The following is a 24,214-nucleotide window of genomic DNA, read 5'->3' as shown; positions in this document are numbered from 1 at the left end:
AGGTGTGTCCAAACCTTTGACTGGTACTGTACTTGGTAACAGTATAGTGTTTCTTTTTGAGTGTCCCGGTCTGTTAAAACCTGAAAAGAAAGAAAAAGAGAAACTCCAATCCCTCCAGAAATCTGGGTTGCACTGCACACCTGCGTGTGGAGAAGGCAGCAATCAGCAGTGTTTTCAGCAGTATTAGATAACCGGTGTTATTAAACCTGAGGAAGTGCTGACATCAGAAACCACTCTGCCTCTACGCCCAGTAGACATGGCAGCATGTCAGAAACAACTCTTTCTTTCTGTCCCTCCTAAGGATGTTTTGGGAAAACATGGTAACACAGAGCGCCCAAGGGAAAAGTGTGGTTCTCTTCTCTCAATGTCGTGCTCTGTTAACAGCAGTGTCACTAAAACTTTGTGATCCCATGAGGTAAATGCTTTTTGATTGGAAAAGGAGTACATCTTTGCCAGTGCAACAATAACCTCCCAGTCGAGGTGGGATACAGGTGTCAGTTGTAGGGGGGGAAAGAAAATGAGAATACCCCTTGCTTAAAGAAATATGTGCCCTAAAATCGCCTTCGTCATCCTCATAATTCAGAGCTGACTTTCTTCTCAACCAGCCGGTGCAGTGTAGGAACAGCCGCAGGCTTTGTCCAGATACCTGTCTAGAGTTACAGCTCTACTCTGCAGCAAGAATGTTATCACCACCGCCTGCCTGCTGCCAGGAGACATATGGATGGAGGGAAGAAGAGATTTTAATATTCCAGAAATGCCTAGGGTTTTAATGTGGCTGAACGGATACTGAGGCTTGTTCTCTGAAAGAGAGAGCAGTGGCTCCCCTGGTCCCTTTGATGTGGATATGTGCAGCTCAGAAGATATTTGTTGCTTCTGGTATCCTGTAATCAGAGTTTATCCCCCCTCTTTTATCTCTCTCTCCCAACTTTTCATCTTTTACAGCCCTTGTATTCTAGAATGTCTCTGCTTCTGCGTTTTATTGTATTGTCGTTGCGTCACTGAATAATAATGTGTGACTCATTAGTTTTGGAGGCTTTCTTACTTTATGCTTCCTGTCTCTCTCCCAGAGTGTCGCTGTGGCGTCAAAGGCACCCTGAGTGGGGTAGGAGAGTGTCAACAGGTGTGTCTGTCTACATTACATTACATCCTCTGTCTGTTCATACTGCCTTATGATGCTGACACAGTATGTCCAGCACAACGGTACTAACTGATTGTAAATCATTTAACCATTAATTGCTTACTGTTTAACTAGGAGGTCCATTTGTCTTGGATATATTCCTTTTATTGCACGACTAAAAATCCCAATTTACTTGGTGACATTCACCTATCGCTGGCAGTTCCCCGTTAACTTCAACACGGACTCCTTTTGTAGAAAAGTGGCCAGTGTTACTGCAAGCCCGACGTGTGCAGCCATACCTGTGACACGTGCAAGGAGGGCTACTACCTGCTGCAGAAGAGGAACTATTTTGGCTGTCAAGGTGAGTCAGCTGACCAAACATGAACCAGACGGGCTTCCTATGAACACACGGCCTTTATTTTATCCATCTAACTAATGGGTTGAGACTCAGCCTCTGACTGTTTCACAGTGCAGGGTGTGCCTTTCTTATTCTACAAAGATTGTCACTCTTGACCAAACATTGTTTGAGTAATAGATGCGTAGTTAACCTCGGGTCACGGCTTGACCTCATGATCAGTTATGGTTGTGTGTTAATCAGAAAGACTGATTGACCTGCTGCTTTTCTCCGATAGGCTGCCAGTGTGATGTGGGAGGAGCCATAGGCAGAGGGTGTGATGAGATGTCTGGACAGTGCCAGTGTCGGAAGAACGTAGTGGGCCGCACCTGCACGGAGTAAGGACAGACGGAAACTAAACACAATGACATGTTTTTGACATGCTGCTTAAGTTCTCACACGAATTGGAGCAAATGTTGTTAAATGCTGATGAATGACAAGAAACAAACAGAAAATCCTAAAACCTCAGATTTCATGCATTCTAAATCACGACTGCCATGATTATGTTCCAAACATATGAAACATTGCTCGAGTGTTTTATTCTTACTCTCTCTCCCTCCACCCCTTCTCTCCCTTCCTGTCTGACCGTACCAGGCCAGCACCTAACTACTACTTCCCCAGCCTGCACCACCTGAGGTATGAGGTGGAGGATGGCATCACCCCCAACGCCAGGCCCGTCCGCTTCGGCTACGACCCCCAGACGTTCCCAGGATTCAGCTGGAGAGGTTACGCCATCATGTCCCCAGCGCAGGTAAGACACATGATGATGCTGATAGGTGGACCTTAAACCTGTTCCCGCCTGACCTGCTTGACATCTTGATTATTTAATCGTGGCTTTTTCCCCCTTCTTCTCTAAGCCTCATTTCTGGTGTACATTCTTTGTAGAAGTGCTAGATGCTGCTACGTGCATCTCTTATGATGAATATGCTTGGTGGGATGGTGTTGGCTTTTTGTGGTGATTGTTGTGGTGGTAGTGTATTTCTTTTGAGTGTGTTGGAGTGATTGTCGGCTGTACAGTAGCAGGCCACTCTCCCAGTCAGTCCTAACCCCGGTGTGTGTCCGAAATGGCACCCTATTACCTGTATAGTGCACTACTTTTGACAAGGCTCTGGTCAAAAGTAGTGCACTATATAGGGAATAAGGTGGCACCCCTGTTTCTCCTCAGCCAGAGGTGATCCTATCGTTAGCTGTGGGTTTCCCCGGCCCCTTCCACATAATGGTTCGCTACGTCACCACTACCCCCCCGCAGACCCACACAGGGGCGGCGGGATAGGGGGCGAGCCCGAGCCAGGATCTTGGTGGTGGACGAGCCTGATTTTCACACTTGCTGTGACTGTAAGTGATGGGTGTTTCCCCTCTGCTGTTTGTGCTGTCTTGCCTACTCCTGTGGTAGTGGGACCAGGCTAGCTCTGCTCTCCTCTGTTGTTCAGCTTACTGCTTGGTCTTCCATTTCTAACCCCCTTCTATCCCTCTACCTTGTCTACCAGCATGGCCTTCTAGTCTACTAACAGTATAACTGTACCCCCCCCCCCCCCTCCATCAGCTGTGTCTAACTCCTGTCCCTGCAGAGTGAAGTGAGAGTAACAGTGCATGTGGACGAGGCAAGGCGATCCTTGTTCCGACTTGTCCTGCGGTACGCTAACCCCAGCAGCCAGGACAGTGTGACTGGTGGTGTAACGGCTACCTATGTCCGAGGTGGCCAAGGTAAGGCTGCCTCTCTAACTCCTGCTTCACACAACGTCATATTCGTCTCCTATCAAGCAGAAACAGTTTTATCTCCCGTGCACCGCTCAAAAACACAGATGCACGGATACACTTACAGAATAGGCTGTAAAAGTGTTTCATGCAAGTCTGTCCGTGATCTTTTTTTTGGCAATGCTTTACTACAGGGATGAGCAACTCCTCTAATTCGCGCGTTCTAATCTGAAGATGAGCAATAGTTGATTATTGGAGTCAGGTGAGTTCGCTGGCTGGGACACTGACCAAAGTGTGAACCCAATCAGGCCTCCGAGGACTGGAGTTGCCCATTCCTGCATTACTACCTTGAAATGGCATGGGGTGCCTAATCACACCGTTGATGTTATACCTCGGGCCCACCCAGACATTTTTGTTTTAACCCTAAACTGACACACCTCATTTCGTCAACAGCTTGGCGATTAGTTGACTAATTGAATCAGGTGTGTCAGTTAAATCAGGTGTCCCCGAGGAGAGGGTTGGGAAACCCTGTCTTAGACTACATGAATACACGTCAACCGTGGTGCTGTTAACTGTAAGGTCTTGTGTTGCTTTGTTTAACTGTATTTAACTGTATCCTGATTGGTTGATTGAATGATTCATTCATTGATTGGTTGATTATATCCTGCAGGGTCAGGTCAGAGTAAGGAAGTGGTGTTTCCTTCTAGCTCCTCCCCTGCCTACCTCACGGTCCCTGGGGACAGCTTCGCTGAGCCCTTCACACTGACCCCTGGGAAATGGATCATACGCATCCAGGCTGAAGGCCTTCTACTGGTGAGGCCAGGACTGTTAGTCTGTGATACCATCTGTCAGTGACTGAAGAGAAAAAAATAGGTAGAGGAATAAATGTGTTCTTCTCTCTCTCTGCTCTCCACCGCCCTCCCAGGACTACTTGGTGCTGCTGCCCAGTGATTACTACGAGGCTCCCTTCCTCCAGGAGAAGATCGCCCAGCCCTGCACGTACACATTCACCGCAGACAGAGACACAAAGTAATCCCCGTGTTCCCCCAATGCTCTTTACCAAGGCATACAGTTCTCTCAGATGCATGTTCGCATCAGACAGTATATCTGTTCAATGTATGGACTGTACATACATGTAGTCTGTGCAAGGTTGTGTTGTTTAAACTCATGTTATCCCCAGACTCTGACCGCAGTTGTGTCCCTCCCTCCCTCCCTCCCTCCCTCCAGCTGTCTGCTGTATAAGCACATAGCGATGAACAGGTTCAGCTCTGTGCTGGGCTCTCAGGGCCAGTTCTCCAGCCAGTGGAGACGCAGGAGGAGACAGGCCCTCGTCCGCCGGCCAACTCCAGCCCACCCCGAGATGGCGTCGCTCACCGGGAGACAGGTAGGTCTGGGGCTCTGCTGCGCACACACACACACACACATACTTTTTGTCCCTCTGATTGTGATGGTTTATGGCTTTTATTTTATAATTGGACAGTAAATGCGTAGTGTGACTCTGAGACGCTGCATTTGCCCTCCCCCATGTCTGTGTGTGTGTCCTGTAGGCCCAGTTACAGCTGAGCCTGCGCGTGTCTCCACCCGGTCCCTACATCCTGGTCCTGGAGTATGCCAGCGAGGTAGACACGGTCCAGAACGTCAACCTCATCATCGCTGGCCAATCAGAGAGTCATATCCAGGCCAGAGCCAACATCTACAACTGCCATTACAGGTTTGTGTGTGTACTGTACGTTTACTGAGAGTGCAATGTTTCGTTCCTTTCCTTCAGTAGTGTTTATATCGTCTGTACTCGAGAGGCGGGGGTTGGAAAGTCATTTGTGTGCATTTTGTGTAATAAACGTGTTTTAACGCAGCTCTGTAATACGAGGGTGTTCATCCAATACTTGTCCATGCAGCTTCCTTTGTCGCAGTGTGGCGGTTGACGGAACCAATCGCGCTGCAGTGTTCCAGTTTACCCACAAGGCCGAGCTTCTTCTACAGACCTCCACAGCCTCAATGCTGCTGGTGAGGAAGAACCCTTTTATTTTCCCGTTTCATAGCAGCAAGATCCTGACGTAATGCAGCCTCTTCTGCTTTGCCGTCCTATTTTATATTGCAGTGTGTATATTCTCTAGTAAATGGAAGGGTACCGACTACCGGTACCTACTGTATAAAAGTGAGTTCATGTTCAAGTGAAATACTTGTATTTCCTGTTGCCATTTTGACTGTGTATTCCTCTGTAGTATAAAGTGTATGCAGTGCCCGCGGACGAGTTCTCCATGGAGTACCTGGACCCCAAGGTGCTCTGCGTCTCTGTCCACGGACGCTTCACTGAGGACAGGTAAGCCGCCTTACCTCATAATACTATGTTGTAATGCCAGGGGCCTTTAAGTGGCTTCTTCAAAATAGACCAGCTGGTGTTTTTGACAACTAGCAATCAGCAGCAATGAGCAAACGTGGTAGTAATAGTCGTGCCTGTATTTTCCAGGCCGAGGGCTTGTTGTGAAATCAGTAGCAGTGTCTCTGGGGGGGGGGGGGGGTAGATGCTGTTGTGGGGATGCTTACCTTCCACACATCTGTTTTCCAGGTGTGATTCAATGCATTCCTCATCCAGGGTCACTTAACTGAGGCTGTCTGGTAGCCAGGCCAACTTCTCCTCTCCACCTAGCACACATGGGTTCAACTAGTACTTGTTTCCTTCCAAATACTTAAAGCTGCACTTGATTGCGCTTTCCTGATGCAATGGAACCAATGGAATAGTCCCAAAAGTGCTAATTTGTACTCTGGGCAGGCAAAATCGAACCTTCAAAAGTATATGAAAGAAAACAAATCCGATTTGAACACTGTTCTTGACAGCCAGTGACCACGCCAGAATGGTTGCTGCTGATGACTAATTGTCAGCAGCACCGGTCCAGTTATTATACAGATAGATACAGGCTATTTCTACACCGCTTTCAGTGTAAACTCCACTATTGTTTAAGGTAATAATCAAGGTGATATCTCAGGGAAAATAAACAGTGAAAGTGAGGGGGAAAACCCTGGTGAAGACTAACAGTTTTCGTTGGTGGGAGAAGGATTAGACCAAAGCGCAGCGTGGTAAGTGTTCATGTTGTATATTTAATCAAAGCTCAACACTAAACAAAATAACAACGAGGAATGACGAGAACGAACCAGTTCTGTCAGGTGATCCACACAAAACAGAAAACAACTGATTGGTGAACCACACGAGGCCAAACACATAGAAATACAAACATAGAATGCCCACCCACATCACACCCTGACCAAACTAAAAATAGAAGCATACAAAGCAATCTACGGTCAGGCCGTGACAAAGACACTTGTTGTTTGATGCTGATGTTCAGGCACATTAAAAAAGGCCTTTCCTTTCATGTTGTTCTGCTGTTTCCACAAAGCAAAATAAGGAGGGAAAGCATGAAAAGATCAGCCCCACATCAGGCCTGAGAAAACACATAGCTTGCCAAGAATTGGTGATAAGAGGATTGATAAGGACTTAAAAACCCGAGAAAAGAAAGAGTGAGGTTTTGACTCGCAAGGGACTTCTTTTTTTTAGATCGCAAAATGAGTCTTTGTTGGTCAGTGAGAGTGGATGAAGGAGAACGATAGAGAGAGTTAATGGGGTTAAGATCAAGTCTGAGGGCATAGGGGATTGAGGTTTCCACTCAAGAAAAGTGTGTGTGTGTGAGAGAGGGATTTAGGGGCTTCTATACATTGATGAGAGAGAATGTGATAGTTATAGGATGTCTACATGTGAAAGCTGTTTACTCCAGGTCACAACCTTTATGTGGTCACTGCCCCTGCTAATAACCAGTCACATTGTATCCCAGTAGTGCTTAGCAAACACATCAGAAGCTGCTTCTGAAATGGACCCTGGTCAAATGTAGTGCACTATATGTAGGGAATAGGGTGCCTTTTCAGACTCCCCAACCTTCTGTGTTCTGTTCCCCCTTTCCTTCTTCCCTCCAGTCAGTACTGTGTTCCCAGCCAGTACGACAGGCCCTCCACAGCGCTGGTTCTGGACGCAGCTCGGGACGCACTCTCCTCCCCACATGCCGTCCCCCAGCAGAGGGAGAGTGAAGAGTGGAGACGAAGACGACAGTCAGGGGCTGGGGGCTTCCCTTTCCATGGAGCCCAGAGTGAAGGGGTACTACTCAAATCTCCCCAGGTACATGCATGGAGCTGGGCCTGTATAGTTTATTTTACCTTTATTTAACTAGGCAAGTCAGTTAAGAACAAATTCTTATTTTCAATGACTGCCTAGGAACAGTGGGTTTAACTGCCTGTTCAGGGGCAGAACGACAGATTTGTACCTTGTCAGCTCGGGGATATGAACTTGCAACCTTTCGGTTACTAGTCTAACGCTCTAACCACTAGGCTACCTGCCGCCCCAATAATGCTGCTGCTACTGCTGCTGCTTGGAGTGGGACTAAGCACTGGATGTGGGACTTGAGATATGAAGCCCACAGCTTCACTAACATTAATGGCAGTAACATCCCTACAGGGTTACAGTATATAGTTAACGAGCAGGTTTTTAAGTGGTACGAAGCACATTTCTGTGGCGTTTACACGTTTCTCCACATGTTGTGTTCCTTCTCTATTCCTCCAGACAGAGATCCGTTTCAGTGCCAGGGTGCCAGTTCCTGGCAGGTATGTGTTTGTGGTCCACTACTGTCAAGCTGAACACACCACCTTCCCTGTGGAGGTACGGGTGGATGCCGGACACACGTGGGCCGGTGAGTTTAGTGCGAAATGTAGTTGTGTGAGGCCGTTGGTCCAGATTGATATGGTTGGATAGACAGTGTATATGATCCAGGATCTTACTGACCCCCCGACACCGTCCTAGATGTAATGAAATGGATGTCTACTCAAAGAATGAATGCGATTATCAATTTTCATGAACATACAGTAGCAGCTAGTCCCCTATTCTATGGTAGTATTGTCTGGGAGAGCCTGTTGTGTGTTCTAGTTCTAGTGGACTCTGGAGCTCAGGTGATTCCCTTTTAAGAGGGGAGCACTCCCCACTCCTCTCTCCTCCCGTCTCTCTCTCCCCATCTTTCCTCCCCTCATCTCTCTCCTCCCCTCTCCCACCTCCCCTCTCTCACCCCCCCCTCTCTCCTCCCCTCTTTCACCTCTCCTCCCCTCTTTCACCTCTCTTCCCCTCTCCCACCTCCCCCTCCTCCTCTCTTCTCTCACCTCCCCCTACTCCCCACTCTCTCCTCTCCTCTCTTCTCCTCTCTCTCTCTCTCTCCTCCCCCGCTCCTCCTCTATCCTTCCCTCTCACCTCACCTCATCTCTCCTCCCCCTCTCTCCCCTCCCCTCTCTTTCCTCCCCTCTCTCTCCTCTCTCTCTCTCCCACTCTCTCCTCCCACTCCCTCCTCCCCTCTCTCTCCTCCCCTCTCTCTCCTCTCCTCTCTCTCCTCCCTGCTCTCTTCTCTCCTCTCTCTCATCTCCATTCCTCCTCTATCCTCCCCTCTATCTCTCCTCCTCTCACCTCTCCTCTCACCTCCCCTCTCTCTCCTCCTCTCACCTCCCCACTCTCTCCTCCCACTCCCTCCTCCCACTCCCTCCTCCCCTTTCTCTCCACCTCTCACCTCTCCTCTCTCCTCCCCCTCTCCTCCTCTCACCTCCCCTCTCTCTCTCCTCCCTGCTCTTCCTCTGTCCTCCTCTCTCCTCCCCTCTCTATACCCGCTTCCCTCTTTTTACTCCTCCCTACTACTGCTCCACCCGCCTAATACACCCCCTCTCCTCTCATCACGCTTTCTCCTCTCCTCCTTCTACTACTTGCTCTCTCTCCTCCCCTCTATCTTCCCAAACGCTGGTCCTTCTCCCAATCCCCCCTTCTTCCTCTACGACTACGCCTCCTTACACCCTGCTGCACCCCCACCTTCCTCTCTCTACCTCAGGCACTGTGAATGCCTCTTTCTGCCCGGGGGTCTCCTGCTGCAGGGAGGTGGTCATCGCTGAGAGGCGCATCGCTCAGGACCTTCCCCAGCAAGACATGGACATCTCTCTCAAGGTTCCACCCGGGAAGACCCTCACTCTGGTCAGTTTTTTCATGTCAGCCATTATTACTCTATCAATTAGCCTACTTACAGTTGATCATTATTGCCCATAATGTAAGGAGGAGAACACCTTCCTCAGGAAAACCTTCACTCTCATCCTGTGTGGTTATGCCTGTAGTGTAATTCAGGAGGATTTAGGAGTCTAGGATACTAGACTTTTACCAGGTTTGCACGGTACTGCTCTTTGGCCTCCGTGTTTGATCATGTCCCAAACAACTACTAAACAACCAGCAGTCTGTATTCTACCTGGTAACCCCCACTCCGCCCAATTAGAGCGAAGCTCTCAAATCCAGTAAGCCAATAATGCTTACAGCTAAGTTTTGTATTTGCTGTTGGCTGTTTATTATAGAATAATTATGATATCATAATTAACATACCCCACCTGGGTTGAGGTCAATCCAATTTAAATGTCAGTCTATTCAGAATGTAAACCAAATTCCAATTCCAGATGCTCCTAATTTAAAAGCATTGAAAGTAATTAGTATTTGAATGTCGGTGTACTTCCTGAATTGTCTGGATTTGAAATGGAATTGACCTCAACCCTGTACCCCACCGTAGTCTCCCACCGCAGCTAAGACCAACCACAAAACAGTTCAGTATCTCTGAAATACCCTGTGGTTTGTGTGTTTTATAAATGTTATCATTGTTAAGTCTGTCAGGTAAAACCGTTTCTTATGCTACGGTAAGTCTCAAAGTGGGCGTTTCTGAGAGATAAGCCGACAACATTGTCGTTTGGTTTTGTACCGCCTCTTCAGGATTACATCTTGGTGGTTCCTGGCGATAGCTACACCCCTGATCTCCTGAAAGAGAAGCCGTTTGATAAGTCCTCTGATTTCACCAGGCAGTGTGGAGGACCAAGCTTTTCTATAGAGTGAGTATTCAGTTCAGTGATCGTGTGCCAGTGGGTTTCTCAAGAACTTTGACCAAGCACAACCATGTGCCCTGTGGAATGTAGTCAACAGCTTTGCTGAGTGATATGAAGATTAGGTCATTCAGTATTATTGCAATTGCAGGATCATATCATGTTCATTTGAAACTTAAATTTCGACTTTGTTTGGTGAAATTAACGGGGGGGTGGATTATTATAACATTTTTTTAAGGGAGTAGTTGTTTTTAATGTGTGGATGTAAACACGATCAATACTCATCAATACTCAATCATTATTAATAATCAATACTCATCATAACTAAGAATTTCATGACTACTTTATTTGATTGACCCCTAACCCCGAATGTTTTCTACCTGTTCCAACAGCCCCAGAACGTCCTCCCAGTTCTGCAGAGACTCAGCCCGCTCGCTGGTAGCAGCCTATAGTGACGGGGCCCTGCCCTGCTACTGTGACAAATCAGGGGCCACGGTGCCCACCTGTAACCCTGTAGGGGGCCAGTGTCCCTGTAGACCCCATGTGATCGGTCGGCAGTGTACACGATGTGCCACAGGATACTATGGCTTCCCCTACTGTAGACGTAAGTAGATTTCAGATACTAAAATGTCTCACACACACACATAGCTTCTTACCCTAACCTGTCTATGTCGTGTGTCCCCCCCCCCCCCTCAGCGTGTGAGTGTGGCCAGCGGCTGTGCCACGAGGTGACAGGTCAGTGTATCTGCCCGCCCCAGACAGTGAAGCCAGTCTGTGATGTGTGTGAGAGCCAGACGTTCAGCTACCACCCTCTAGTGGGCTGTGAGGGCTGTGACTGCTCCCCCAACGGAGTCAGGCCCAACGCAGGGAGAGACTGTGACAGTGACACGGGACAGTGCACGTAAGTAGAGCTCTGTGTAGAGACTAAATCCACATAAAAAATACTACAGTTTACTATAGAATACTACAGTACTTACTATGTAATTGTGTAGTAAACTGTAATCTACTGTATAATACTATACTACACACTGTAGTACCCCTCGGTCATGTGTAGTACTTAGTGTAGAATGGTATAGTATACTGTGGAATACTATAGTAAATACTGCAATATTTAATTAGCATATATCCTGTCCATTCCCCTCCTCCACATCCCAATTTGTGCCACCCGTAAGTGAGAAACAAGTATAGACCATATATTGTGTTCCCTATGGTTATAGAAAAGAGCAGAAGTTCTGAACTGTCTGTAGAGCATGGCGCTTGTAACGCCAGGGTAGTGGGTTCGATCCCCGGGACCACCCATACGTAGAATGTATGCACACATGACTGTAAGTCGCTTTGGATAAAAGCGTCTGCTAAATGGCATATATTATATTATATTATTTTCAGAACCCAGTCCTACCTACCTACAGGTGAAAGAACATTTGCTGTAGGTTTCCTAAAGGAGAAAGCTCTCCGCTTCTATGTCAAAGATAATAAGAAAATGAGCTCTACAGTAAATAGAACAGTCCACAAACACACCACAGTAAATACTTAAGCAATGAGGCCCGAGGCGGTGTGGTATATGGCCAATATACCACAGGTAAGGGCTGTTCTTACACTCGTGCCTGGACAGAGCCCTTAGCTGTGGTTTGTTGGCCATGTACCACAAACCCCCAAGGTGCCTTATTGCTATTGTAAACTGGTTACCAATGTAATTAGAGCAGTAAAAATAAATGTTTTGTCATACCCTTGGTATGCCAATCAGCATTCAGGGCTTGATTCACCCAGTTTATAATACAACGGGTGGGACTAATCCTGAATTCTGATTGGTTAAAACCGCATTCCAGCCGGTGTTTATTCCACAAGTTACCATCGGCTAAATCTATGACATTAAAATGCTTATTTACTCTGTTCCATCTGACTGTAGAATCCACTGTCTCATCAGCAGAGTCAGAGAAGTTATAAACTTGATCTTCACTATAAAAACCATCTTGACATTATCTCACATTTCTTTTACACTAACATTTAGTTTTCAACAGCGGAGATTTGTATAAACCTTGCTGTCTGTCTATCCGAGAATTGAAACATTGTTTCAATATTCAAATTCGATCTCCTGCTGTCCCATAGTAATGAACGAGGCGGGAGGCGGGACGAGACAGACAGGCAGCGTTTCTCAGCCAGTCGAAATCATGAATCAGCATCATGTACAAAAAAAGGTCAAATGAAAAGCAGCTCATTTGCGTTCTTTCCAGCTGCAATTTGAAGTGATTGTGTTACTGTAGCTGTGTTGTTGGCTAGCTCCTCTGAACAACAGCGTCCTGACGAGTGAGCGCGTGTTCTATGCCAGGCGAAATACATGTCACTACGAAACAGATTCAACAAATGCAGCTACTTTGCTGTTATTCTGGCTCCACTATTTGACGTGACAGTAAGTTAGCCGTAGTTGGCTAGCTAGTAAGCAAGGGATAAGAATGTTGCCCGTCAGTATGGCAATGGAACATTTAGAAGGAATGACTGGGTCACATCCATAGATATTAGAACAAAAAGACTGAACGACTGGGTCGCGACTCTGGCAACCAAACCAATAGAATGAACAACCAGCCGGATTGGGTGGCAACCCTAGATTTGTGTCGGGGCTATATCTTGTGGAATTAATAAAAATTAAGTTTTTAATAAAACATCAACACATAAATATACTACTGTTATTTTACTACAGTATTTATACTATAGTAAACTTTAAATACTACAGTATACTGCAGTAAAGTCTGCAAATACACTATAGTGAATACTATTGTATTTCTTACCATAGTATACACCAGGGTTACCCACGTTTTTTGAGTAAAAAAATATATACTTCTTTTTTTTTCACCAGGAATTCAGCTGATTTTAAAAATCTGTCCCCAGGTATTCCCACTCATAATCGGGAGACAAGTCATCGTATACAAATATAAGCAAGAGTTGAAATGATTATGTTTTTGTGAAATATTACATCTGTTGGGCTTCTTGCAGTCAATTTGCAGTCTATTTGTAAATATGTTCCGGCCCCCAGACCATCCGCTCAAGAAAGAAATCATCCCTTGGCTGAATCTAGTTGATGATCCCTGGTAAACACTATAGTATTTCATGTAGGAAACACCACACACAGTAAAGGTTGTGGAGTGCGGAATGAGATTCTCTGTCATTTTTTAGCACCTTTCCTCTTATAAGACATGGCCAGTAGCTGAATATTTCAACATGCTGTGGATGAGATTTCCAAGTACAATCATGTTAAGTGTGTGTGTGTGTGTGTGTGTGTGTGTGTGTGTGTGTGTGTGTGTGTGTGTGTGTGTGTGTGTGTGTGTGTGTGTGTGTGTGTGTGTGTGTGTGTGTGTGTGTGTGTGTGTGTGTGTGTGTGTGTGTGTGTGTGTGTGAAGGTGTAAGCCCAGGATCGGTGGGCGGCAGTGTGACAGGTGTGCTGCAGGGTTCTACAGGTTCCCCGACTGTCTCCCATGTAGCTGTAACCAGGGAGGGGTCACACCTGATATATGTCACCCAGACACAGGACAGTGCCTCTGCAAGGTGACTTATAATGCTGTGTGCTTTTAAACAATCATTCCCCTGAGGGCTTCTCTACTGGGAAACGATGTGATTGGTTATTAGCAGGGTCAGTGACCAGGAAAAGGTTGTGACCTGTGAAATGTGGAGGTAACAGTAAGCAGCCGTATGTCCTGTTGTTGTAGAGGAACGTGCAGGGTGCCCGCTGTGATGCCTGTAGAGACGGGTCCTTCCACTTTGACCCCTCCCACCCCAGAGGCTGCGTCAGCTGCTTCTGCTTCGGAGCCACCGACCAGTGCCAGAGCTCTGGCAAGCGCAGGGGGAAGGTGTGTGCGTGTGCATGCGTACATGCTTGTGTATGTGTGTGTGTTTCTGGAATTTTATAGGCATTTTCATTGATACATACTTTCCGTGCCACAGAAATGTGAAATAAGTTGTAATTACACTGTACCTGTTCAGACACGTGATCAAACCCTTATCTAAGGGTCCGTGTTGAAACAACCCACATTCCATGGAGTGGATATACCCACAGCTTTACCACACCTGCAGAACATAACTCCATTGCACACAGCATGCTATTATATTCCTATGTACATAATGGCATTTTACCAAACCATAGGCCGATAGTATATAGTACAATCCTCTTTCCCTTCGCCTCCACTAGTTTATGGACATGCGTGGCTGGCGTCTGGAAAGGGCTGACCAGGAGGAGGTGGCATCAGTCCTCAACCCGTCCAGTAACACTGTGGTAGCAGACGTACAGGAGTTGCCTAGCACTACCCAGATCCTCCACTGGGTGGCGCCACCATCCTACCTGGTAGACCGGGTGAGTAGAGAGTGGAACTTGAGAGAAGCACATGTACTGTTGGAATAGAATAGCTCAGTTTTAAAAAAGAGGACATGTTTCCGTAATATTTGGAAGTTCTTTTTACATCAGACTTGATCAGAACAGAACAGAAGGCAGGGCTTCAAGCAGCTGCCATTGAGCCTAAATACCAGTGCTTTAACAGTTCGATACTGGGTCCTGTACCAGTTCCATTGACTGTGACTGATAGTCAGGGTTGGGGAATAACTGATTACATGTAATCTGATTACAAAAAACTAAATGTAATCAGTTCTGTTACCATCAAAAATATTGTAATCAGATTACAGATATTTTTGAAAAACTAGATGATTTGTTCTTGAATTACCTTTAAATTCAGAAATTATTTTGGGGAAAAATACATTATGACACCTTTCTGTTTTCTCACTGACATTCAATTCAGCCTTGTTCCACCTGAGCCAGTCTGACCACAAGTCAGAGACCACTATGATGACACACCAAATGTGTTTGATGGATCCTTTTTGTCTTCTTCTAATGTCTCTTAAGGGGAAAGTCGTCCAAAAGTAATCAGATTACGTCACTGGGTTGGGGTAATCAAAAAATGACGTTACTGATTACAATTTTGGACAGGTAACTAGTAACTGTAACGCATTACATTTGGGAAAGTATCGTACCCAACCGTGCTGATAGTGTTCCGCTCCTGTCTCAGGTGTCGTCCTATGGGGGCTACCTCACCTACCAGGCTAAGTCCTTTGGGATTCCCAGTGAGGGGATGTCGCTGATGGACCGCAGACCTGATGTCCTGCTCAGTGTACGTACATTATGACACATTGTATCATCACTCACGGCTAATTATGACATCTCTCTAATTGGTGTATAAGTCATATATATACAGTAAGTCATGATGACTTCCTCTTTTGAGTAACCCAGTGTTATTTGTCTGTGAATTTCTCAGGGCCAGGAGATGACCCTGGTCCACATGTCCCCACAAACCCCTCATCCTGACAGACTCCACCAGAGCAGAGTCCAGCTAGTAGAGGTACAACCGAGTCCTTATTCCATCTGTTCTGAACACATATAATAACATTTGATCAGTCCTCAACATTTCCAATCCCTCACTAACCCCTGTCTCTTCTGTTTAGGGGAATTGGCGTCACTCCGGCACCAACCGTCCTGTGTCCAGAGAGGATCTGATGGAAGTCCTGGCAGGGCTGGTTGGTCTGAGGGTGCGGGCCCTCTACTTCACCCAGAGCCAGAGACTCAGCCTGGGGGAGGTGGGCCTGGAGGAGGCCACAGACACAGGGGCCGGGGGCCCTGCCAGCACCGTGGAGGAGTGTGCCTGTTCCCCTCTCTACAGAGGAGACTCTTGCCAGGTGAGACAGATCTCATTCACTCTTAGTCCCCTAGGTGCCTCATGTAGATCTACAGGGATCATATATAATACTTTTAAAGTAACTGCCCAGAGTTTCCAGATTTCTATGAAATATGACCTATAATTACTTACACTAAGTGTACACCTGCTCTTTCCATGACATAGAGTGACCAGGTGATTCCAGGTGAAAGCTATGATCCCTTAGGGGAGGAGACAGGGGAGGAGACAGATTAAATAAGGATTTTAAACCTTGAGGCAATTGAGACATGTGTTGTGTATGTGTACCATGGGCAAGACAAAATATTTAAGTGCCTTTGAACGGGGTGTGGTAGTAGGTGCCAGGCGCATCGGTTTGTGTCAAGAACTGCAACGCTGCTGGGTTTTTCATGCTCAACAGTTTCTCATGTGTATCAACAATGGGTCCACCACCCAAAGGACATCCAACCATCTTTACAGAACTGTGGAAAGCATCCCTGTGGAATGCTTTCGACACCTCGTAGAGCCCATGCCCAGACTAATTGAGGTGGTTTTGAGGGCAAAGGGAAAGGGGGGGGGGGGGTAAAACTCAATATTAGGAAGTTGTTCTTAATGTTCTGTACATCCAGTGTACAATATGATTGAAATAGTTTTCCTTCCCAAAATGTTTAATTAGCTATGACAAAAATAAGCTTTTCTGTGTTGGAATGGTGTGGGCTTACCTCAACAACCGAATGGTGTGGGCTTATCTCAACAACCGAATTGTGTGGGCTTACCTCAACAACCGAATGGTGTGGGCTTACCTCAACAACCGAATGGTGTGGGCTTACCTCAACAACCGAATTGTGTGGGCTTACCTCAACAACCGAATTGTGTGGGCTTACCTCAACAACCGAATGGTGTGGGCTTACCTCAACAACCGAATGGTGTGGGCTTACCTCAACAACCGAATGGTGTGGGCTTACCTCAACATCCAGAATGGTGTGAGCTTACCTCAATATCCAGAATGGTGTGGGCTTACCTCAACATCCAGAATGGTGTGGGCTTACCTCAACAACCGAATGGTGTGGGCTTACCTCAACATCCAGAATGGTGTGGGCGTACCTCAACAACCGAATGGTGTGGGCTTACCTCAACATCCAGAATGGTGTGGGCTTACCTCAACAACCGAATGGTGTGGGCTTACCTCAACAACCGACTGGTGTGGGCTTACCTCAACAACCGAATGGTGTGGGCTTACCTCAACAACCAAATGGTGTGGGCTTACCTCAACAACCGAATTGTGTGGGCTTACCTCAACATCCAGAATGGTGTGGGTTTACCTCAACAACCGAATGGTGTGGGCTTACCTCAACATCCAGAATGGTGTGGGCTTACCTCAACAACCGAATGGTGTGGGCTTACCTCAACAACCGAATGGTGTGGGCGTATACCGTCATTAAAAATATTGCAGGCAAGTAGATCGCTGATTGGCCAGCGCACCATCCTTTTAAAAGAGAGATTTTCACTGGGCAGTTACTGAGAGACCACTCGAGAGCTGCCTTGGTGTTTTTGTTATTTTAGAGATGGTAATGAGTCCAAGGATAGGTGGACTTTTAGCTCTCAGATGCACATCAAGTGTGTAAGGGCTGGGGGCTATGTCCTAGGGGTCCGTTTGGGATTGGGAAAGAGGGGGCGAGACGGAGGGAGAAAAGGATTAGGAGAAAATAAGAGAGAGAAAGAGGACAGGAGGGGCTGAGAGGGAGAGGTATCGACCGACCAATCTAGTCATTTTGGAGAAGAGAAGAGCGAGAACTGCCCTCCCCGCTGTGGGGTTTTTGTCGTGACACGCCCTAACAATGGTGCCACGCCCAGCCTGGGGTGAGTGAGGTCACTGGCAGGCAGAGGAAAAATCCATCAGCCCGTTGAAGAGCCAGCGGCTTAAACAAGCCTTTGTGGAATGTCCCGGAATAAAGTGTGTGTGTTTCATCAGCCAAGCCCAGTAGCCCGAGGGAGAGGGATAAGATGCACAATCACGCAGACATAATATTAAAGATTATACCACTGCTGTAAACCACTCCGTTGTCATAGTAACAGCAGTTCAAATCAAATACAATTAAAAAAACATACAGTACGACATTTAGAACGTTAGAACCAAATTCTTCCCTGAGGTTGTTTAGTACGCAGGTGGTTCTCCTACTCCAATTAGGAAGAGTTGGATGGAAGCATTTTCCCCCTCAGAATCCACGTATTAAATGGAACGACTGTAAATGTATGCATTTTCAGTGTGGACAATTCCATGGTAACAGAGTGATGCTGAATGACGGCACAAACCACACAAATCATCATTCTGTTACTGAACTGAACTGTGTTTTTGTAAAAGGTGCAGTGAATTAAAAAGGAAAAGATGCACTATGCAGACATCACAATTTTCTGGTTGCTAAAATTGTAATAGTTTGCATAATTTCAATTTGTGACAACAAAAAAGCAAGTAAAGTGTTACTGAATCATTATACCATCTAAACCGCTGTGAAATATCTTTTCCATAACCACAAATATTGTATTTTCAGCTGTTCGAAGCAGAAAGTAAAAGACACAAAAACCAAACGTAAGAACGGGAAGCATAGAAATAGCGCTTCTTAGGCTTGTTGTCAATAAGAATGACAGATCTATAACCCACATTTCTACGTGAATTTGGTCGGGTCTCCCAAATAGTTACATATTGCAGCCTTAAGTCGTCATTGTGCATAGAGTTTTATGGTTTGTTTAACATTGCCATCGTGGTTTCAGCATCACTTTGCCCGTGTTCAACCCGTAGGGATGGGAGATTGACAAGCCAAGGAAGCTTCCATTTTGTTTCACTGGCAATATCTTATTAACAAAGTCAGACCCTAAGGCCCTGATGACTTTGTAGTAGATTTTCATTTGACTTTCTATATAATTGTGTAGTAAACTGTAGTATACTGTATAATACTATACTACACACTATAGTATCCCTAGATCATGTGTAATGCTTAGTATCGTATACTGTAGAATACTATAGTAAATACTATATTAATACTACAGCAAAAACACTACACTTTTGTAACAGTATTAAATGCATACCCTGCCCATTCCCCTCCACCATATCCCAAATTGTGCCACCCATAAGTGAGATACCTACATGACAGATCTAGACCATATACTGTGTTCCCTGTAGGTTACAGAAAAGAGCAGAAGCTCTGAACGATCCGTTCAGACCCCAGTCCCACCTACTTACAGGTTATGGAAAATGTGCTTTTTCTTTTGTATTTCTCCAGTAGGTTTCTTTAAGGAGAATGCCGCCGTTTCATTGTCAAAAGTAATAAAACAGTAAATACTACAGTAATGTCCTCAAAAACACTACATTAAATACTACAGTATACTAGAGTCAGCAAAAACAGTACAGTAAATACTACAGTATATTACAGTCCGCAAAAACACTACATTAAATACTACAGTATACTAGAGTCAGCAAAAACAGTACAGTAAATACTACAGTATATTATAGTCCGCAAAAACACTACATTAAATACTACAGTATACTAGAGTCAGCAAAAACAGTACAGTAAATACTACAGTATATTACAGTCCGCAAAAACACTACATTAAATACTACAGTATACTAGAGTCAGCAAAAACAGTACAGTAAATACTACAGTATACTAGAGTCAGCAAAAACACTACATTAAATACTATAGTATACTAGTCAGCAAAAACACTACATTAAATACTACAGTATACTAGAGTCTGCAAAAACTGAACAGTAAATACTACAGTATATTACAGTCCGGAAAAACACTACATTTAAATACTATAGTATACTAGAGTCAGCAAAACCTGTACAGTAAATACTACAGCATATTACAGTCTGCAAAAACACTACATTAAATACTACAGTATACTACAGTCTGCAAAAACTGTACAGTAAATGCTACAGTATATTACAGTCTGCAAAAACACTACATTATTTCTATGGTGTATACTAGTTTTCTTTTACTACAGTATTTATATTATATTTAATTGTAAATACTACAGTATACTGCAGTTTAGTCTGCAAAAACACTACAGTGAATACTATAGTATTTATACCATAGTATAATATAGTATTTTTTCATGTGGGTTGATTGAGTTGTTTTCCCCATTTTGCGATTGTGCTCGAAGCCCTGTTACCATAGCGAGAGCATGATCTACCTGTGTGTGTGTGTGTGTGTGTGTGTATGTGTGTGGGAGACGTCAACATCCTCTAGTCAGGTGTGTTCAGAGGAAATGGATAATATGTACCCTGCGGCGCTAGAAAAAGGAGAGGCGCCCTGACACATAGCCGGGCGTGGCATCTGGCAACCTGGGACATTGTTACTCACTACCCGACACCAGATAGTACATACACAGATCCAACTAACCACCACGCCCAACTGTCTCCACTGCTATGTGTTTGGACTGCATGATTCAGGTGTGACTGCTGCTCCTGCACCGTCTGGAGATTTCCAACCATTATTCACAGAAGCACACAGTCACACTGGCATGCTCACACACATACCCTGTCAACACATCTATAGACACACTTCAACACAAACTCACTCAGGCTCCCAGGTTGGAGCCCCACCCTAGCAACCTTTCTATATGTGGATGAGGCGGCTTATGTACATTCTGACGATTTTCCTGTCGACCCTTTGTGTGTAAGTGGCATTGTATTGTCGGAAGTGGTTATAGTAACGAATGTGTATGGACGTTTTGATTTTGACCTATTTTCGAGGCTCTACATGTTGTCATGGAAAATATTGATGTTTTTTCCAACAACCAATGAGCAACTCTGCCATCAATCCAGCTCCATATTGAACATTGAGATTCCTGAAAGGACAGTCTCTCTGGCATGTTAGTTAAAAACACTGGTACGCAGACTAGACATATTCATCCCCTCCTGGATCAAGATCCCTGTTGCCTAAATTGTTTTGTGCACTTCCAGTAATACCGTACACCCCGGTATGGTACAGAAACGGTTTGACGGTATGAACATCTGGATAACGCCCAACCCTAACGCGCACGTTGGTCAGCGTGTGGGTGTGCGTGTTGCTACACTGCTCTGACTGCGCTGCTGACTAAGGTGTTGTAGGTGAGTGGAGAAGGGGCGTGTCCTCTACATGTGGGAGTGTGTGTGTGTGTTTAAGAGGCAGAGGCAGGGGAGAGCAGGGAGTTATTTCAGAGGAAACGTGAGCCATGTCAGACACGCGTGTACACAGCCCCTGGAGAGCCAGAGGGACAGGCATGCTACTTCAGACCCTGCTGTGGGGGATCTTACTGGGACTATGCAGTGCAGGACACAGACCCATTACCAGGGAAGAGAGGAACCGCTATCCCAGACAACATGACCGAGAGGCACAGAGGATACATTATCCTTCCCTACATGACCAGGGTGGACAGAGGGTACATTATCCTTCCCTACATGACCAGGGTGGACAGAGAATACATTACCCCTCTGTGAATGACCAGGGTACACAGAGAGTCCACTATTCTTCTGTGAATGACCGAGGACAGACTGTTCATTACCCGTCTTTTGACGACCAAGATGCCAGCTCTCAGATCCAGGTAAAACGATGGATTTCTGTTGGGTTACAAATAAACTTACTGTAATGTATGCTTGGCTGCTCCGTGTGCGAGGTAGACTTGTAGGATATCAGTTGACTTCCAGACCGTTATCCTATAGAGCGAAGGGTGTGTTTGGCTTTTGAGTGGTGGCGGTGCGTTAAGGATGAATACACACTTGTCTTGTGCTCAGCGTGGTGCTGGTGACACGACTCACTCGGGATTTGGGACAGTGTGAGATCAGTCATTCTCTGTCGCTAGGAAGGTTAGCTGGTTAGGTTAACTCTGATTGCCTGTATCTCCTCAAACACTGCCACTTTGAATGGCGAAGTGTTCTTCTTTGTGGGAACGAAGTGTGTCGTTTTGAAATGTGTGTTTTAGGATTCTGTTCTGTTCGTGATAGAATTCACATTCACCCAGGAGGGTCCCATTGAGATAGAAATCACTTTAAAAATTCTGTTTTTCTGTATGACATTGTTGTATCTATGTATTTTGATGTATCTGTATTAATGTCTGTGTGTTTCTGTTCCAGAAATGTGCTCGTGGTTACTATAGGGACGGCAGTGGGCCCTACCTGGGTCGCTGTGTGCCCTGCTTCTGTAACGGCCTCGCCAACGAGTGTGACGACCGGACTGGGAGGTGCCTGGTAAGAACACACCCTTTTTTGTATATTTGTATTATTGTCTTCTATTATTTGTTATTGTTGTCACATGATCGCCAGGGAACCCGCAAGTACCTGTGTCCTGTACATACCACGAATCAACTTGAACTCGAACACACACAGTGCTTCTGAATTACAATCATTCAAAACCTGTGAGCCTAAAGAAGCCCTCAAGGAATTCAGTGATAACCACTTGGGCAATACCTGCTATGTCAGCCTATGTGACTCCATCAGGGTGAGCCACAGCCCAGTAGTCATAGTCTAGACCTCACACCCCACGCCACAGGGCATGGTGTGGCCATCCCACTCCGCCTTGGTGCCCACATACTGTTCTGAACCATGGACGGCTAACCACATGAAACTATTGGATGATGGTGATTATATATGATTGTGATATGGGTCTACATTAGCTGTCTCCCAGTGAAACTCCCTCTCTCTCTCTCTGTCTCTCTCTCTCATCTCTCCCTCCCTCTCTTGTCTCCTCTCATCTTACGCAAGCCACTCAAGACCAGGCCTGTGCCTCTATCTAGGCCTAAGGAGTCCAGGCTGAACACTCCTTCTCTCAGTACCATCAAAATCACTCTTTGGGATGAATTAGGACAGAAATGTTAGTCGTTTATGGTAGAGAGGGATGACAATCACCCTCCTTTTGAGATAAAAAGGGACATAATGTTGCCTGTCGTTGGATCTACTCTGGGCTGGAGTATGTCCGTGTGACTGTCTACAGAAGGACAAAGTGCGTTTAGACTCACAGTGGTATTTGTTCTGGACGTTTCAACAGCTTAGTGAGGATATAGGTTTTCTATGTGACTTGGCTATTCACTCGTATGAAGAATACACTGATTTACTGTACCTTGTGCTGTTCTTCACTGGGTAAACTGAATGTCCATTATGAAGTATTTGACTAGTCCTTCATTCAAATACTGTTCTTTTGGTGCTCATGTGATACAGTCTAACGCATGTTTTCTACTCTTCCTCTGGACAGAACTGCCAGTACAACACAGACGGGGACAGGTGTGAGCGCTGCAAAGAGGGTTACTATGGAGACGCTGCCCAGAGATCATGCCGGGTGTGCCCGTGCCCCTTTGGTGTGCCAGCTAACAGGTCAGTGTCACCAAAGAACCAACCGGTGGCAAGGTCACCCACAGTAGATGCTCCTTTGGTGAAATCAAACCCTTGTTCTGTGTATCACTTACCGTGGTCGGCCCAGTATCTGCGGGTACCAAACTATCTCCCGTTTCTTCATCGTTCCACTATAGTTTTGCGGTGGGTTGCAGAGAGGTCGCTGGAGGGTTCCAGTGTGTTTGCCGACCAGGCTACGCAGGAGACAGTTGTGAACGATGCGCCCCAGGTTACCACGGTGATCCATTGACAACCGGAGGAAGCTGTCGGCCTTGTGACTGTGGCGGCAACGGAAACAGCTGTGACTCCAGGACTGGTGGTGAGTGTGGATACCGTACTCAGACATGGCGGCGCATTCTGCCTGTTGGTAAAAGCTTTACGCTGTAGATGTTTCATGTTCCACGTCAAAATAAATGCAATGTATAATGTTGCTCTTTCTGCAGTGTGCAAGAATGCGTTGGAGCCGGGGGACACCAACACAGACGAGCAGTGCCAAGGTTAGTGTCTCTGTCGCTCCAATGAGAGTACAGTACAGTACATGAGGGTACCTACCTCATCATGATCAGCGGTTGATTACGTATGTCTGTGTGGGCTTGTCAGAGTGTGACGACTGCGCCGAGACCTTACTAAACGATCTGGGGCGTCTGGATGAGGAGCTGGGCAGGATTAAGACTCAGCTGGATAACGCCAGTATCTCCGCCTCCTCTCAGGACCGACTCAGGATGCTGGAGAAAGCCATCACAGAGACCAAGGTATTATATTATATATATTAATGGCATATATGTACTGTTAACAGCAGTGAAGTGTACCACCCTGCCCTCTGGCTATACAGGCCACAGAAAGGATGGGAGAGGACTTCAAAACATAGCAAATGAACTAAACGTAGATACCGTGTGGATAGCTGTACGTCAATGCTCACACACACACACACACACACACACACACACACACACACACACACACACACACACACACACACACACACACACACACACACACACACACACACACACACACAGAGAGAGAGAGAGAGCGGTAAA

General features: G+C 46.0%; 1 protein-coding gene across 1 annotated transcript in view; it reads left to right on the top strand.

Moving 5' to 3' along the window:
* LOC124017366 (laminin subunit alpha-3-like) overlaps positions 1-24,214 on the top strand; it is a gene marked incomplete at its 5' end in the record, with an annotated part of 80,957 nt that overhangs the window by 34,136 nt on the left and 22,607 nt on the right. Inside the window, 28 exons of the mRNA XM_046332627.1 lie at positions 1,068-1,120; positions 1,373-1,478; positions 1,750-1,849; positions 2,106-2,262; positions 3,080-3,215; positions 3,877-4,019; positions 4,132-4,235; positions 4,434-4,590; positions 4,754-4,917; positions 5,102-5,210; positions 5,429-5,526; positions 7,170-7,368; positions 7,810-7,936; positions 9,107-9,246; positions 10,021-10,136; positions 10,520-10,731; positions 10,824-11,028; positions 13,520-13,664; positions 13,826-13,966; positions 14,305-14,466; positions 15,173-15,274; positions 15,419-15,502; positions 15,606-15,836; positions 21,924-22,037; positions 23,038-23,156; positions 23,312-23,493; positions 23,618-23,671; positions 23,775-23,926. Of these exons, the coding sequence (XP_046188583.1) occupies positions 1,068-1,120; positions 1,373-1,478; positions 1,750-1,849; positions 2,106-2,262; positions 3,080-3,215; positions 3,877-4,019; positions 4,132-4,235; positions 4,434-4,590; positions 4,754-4,917; positions 5,102-5,210; positions 5,429-5,526; positions 7,170-7,368; positions 7,810-7,936; positions 9,107-9,246; positions 10,021-10,136; positions 10,520-10,731; positions 10,824-11,028; positions 13,520-13,664; positions 13,826-13,966; positions 14,305-14,466; positions 15,173-15,274; positions 15,419-15,502; positions 15,606-15,836; positions 21,924-22,037; positions 23,038-23,156; positions 23,312-23,493; positions 23,618-23,671; positions 23,775-23,926 (3,812 nt within the window). The remainder of the gene's footprint in view (positions 1-1,067; positions 1,121-1,372; positions 1,479-1,749; positions 1,850-2,105; positions 2,263-3,079; positions 3,216-3,876; positions 4,020-4,131; positions 4,236-4,433; positions 4,591-4,753; positions 4,918-5,101; positions 5,211-5,428; positions 5,527-7,169; positions 7,369-7,809; positions 7,937-9,106; positions 9,247-10,020; positions 10,137-10,519; positions 10,732-10,823; positions 11,029-13,519; positions 13,665-13,825; positions 13,967-14,304; positions 14,467-15,172; positions 15,275-15,418; positions 15,503-15,605; positions 15,837-21,923; positions 22,038-23,037; positions 23,157-23,311; positions 23,494-23,617; positions 23,672-23,774; positions 23,927-24,214) is intronic.

This window comes from Oncorhynchus gorbuscha, unplaced genomic scaffold (genome assembly GCF_021184085.1).
Source record: "Oncorhynchus gorbuscha isolate QuinsamMale2020 ecotype Even-year unplaced genomic scaffold, OgorEven_v1.0 Un_scaffold_20:::fragment_4:::debris, whole genome shotgun sequence".
Taxonomy (NCBI): domain Eukaryota; kingdom Metazoa; phylum Chordata; class Actinopteri; order Salmoniformes; family Salmonidae; genus Oncorhynchus; species Oncorhynchus gorbuscha.
This window is presented reverse-complemented; position numbering and strand designations above follow the sequence as displayed.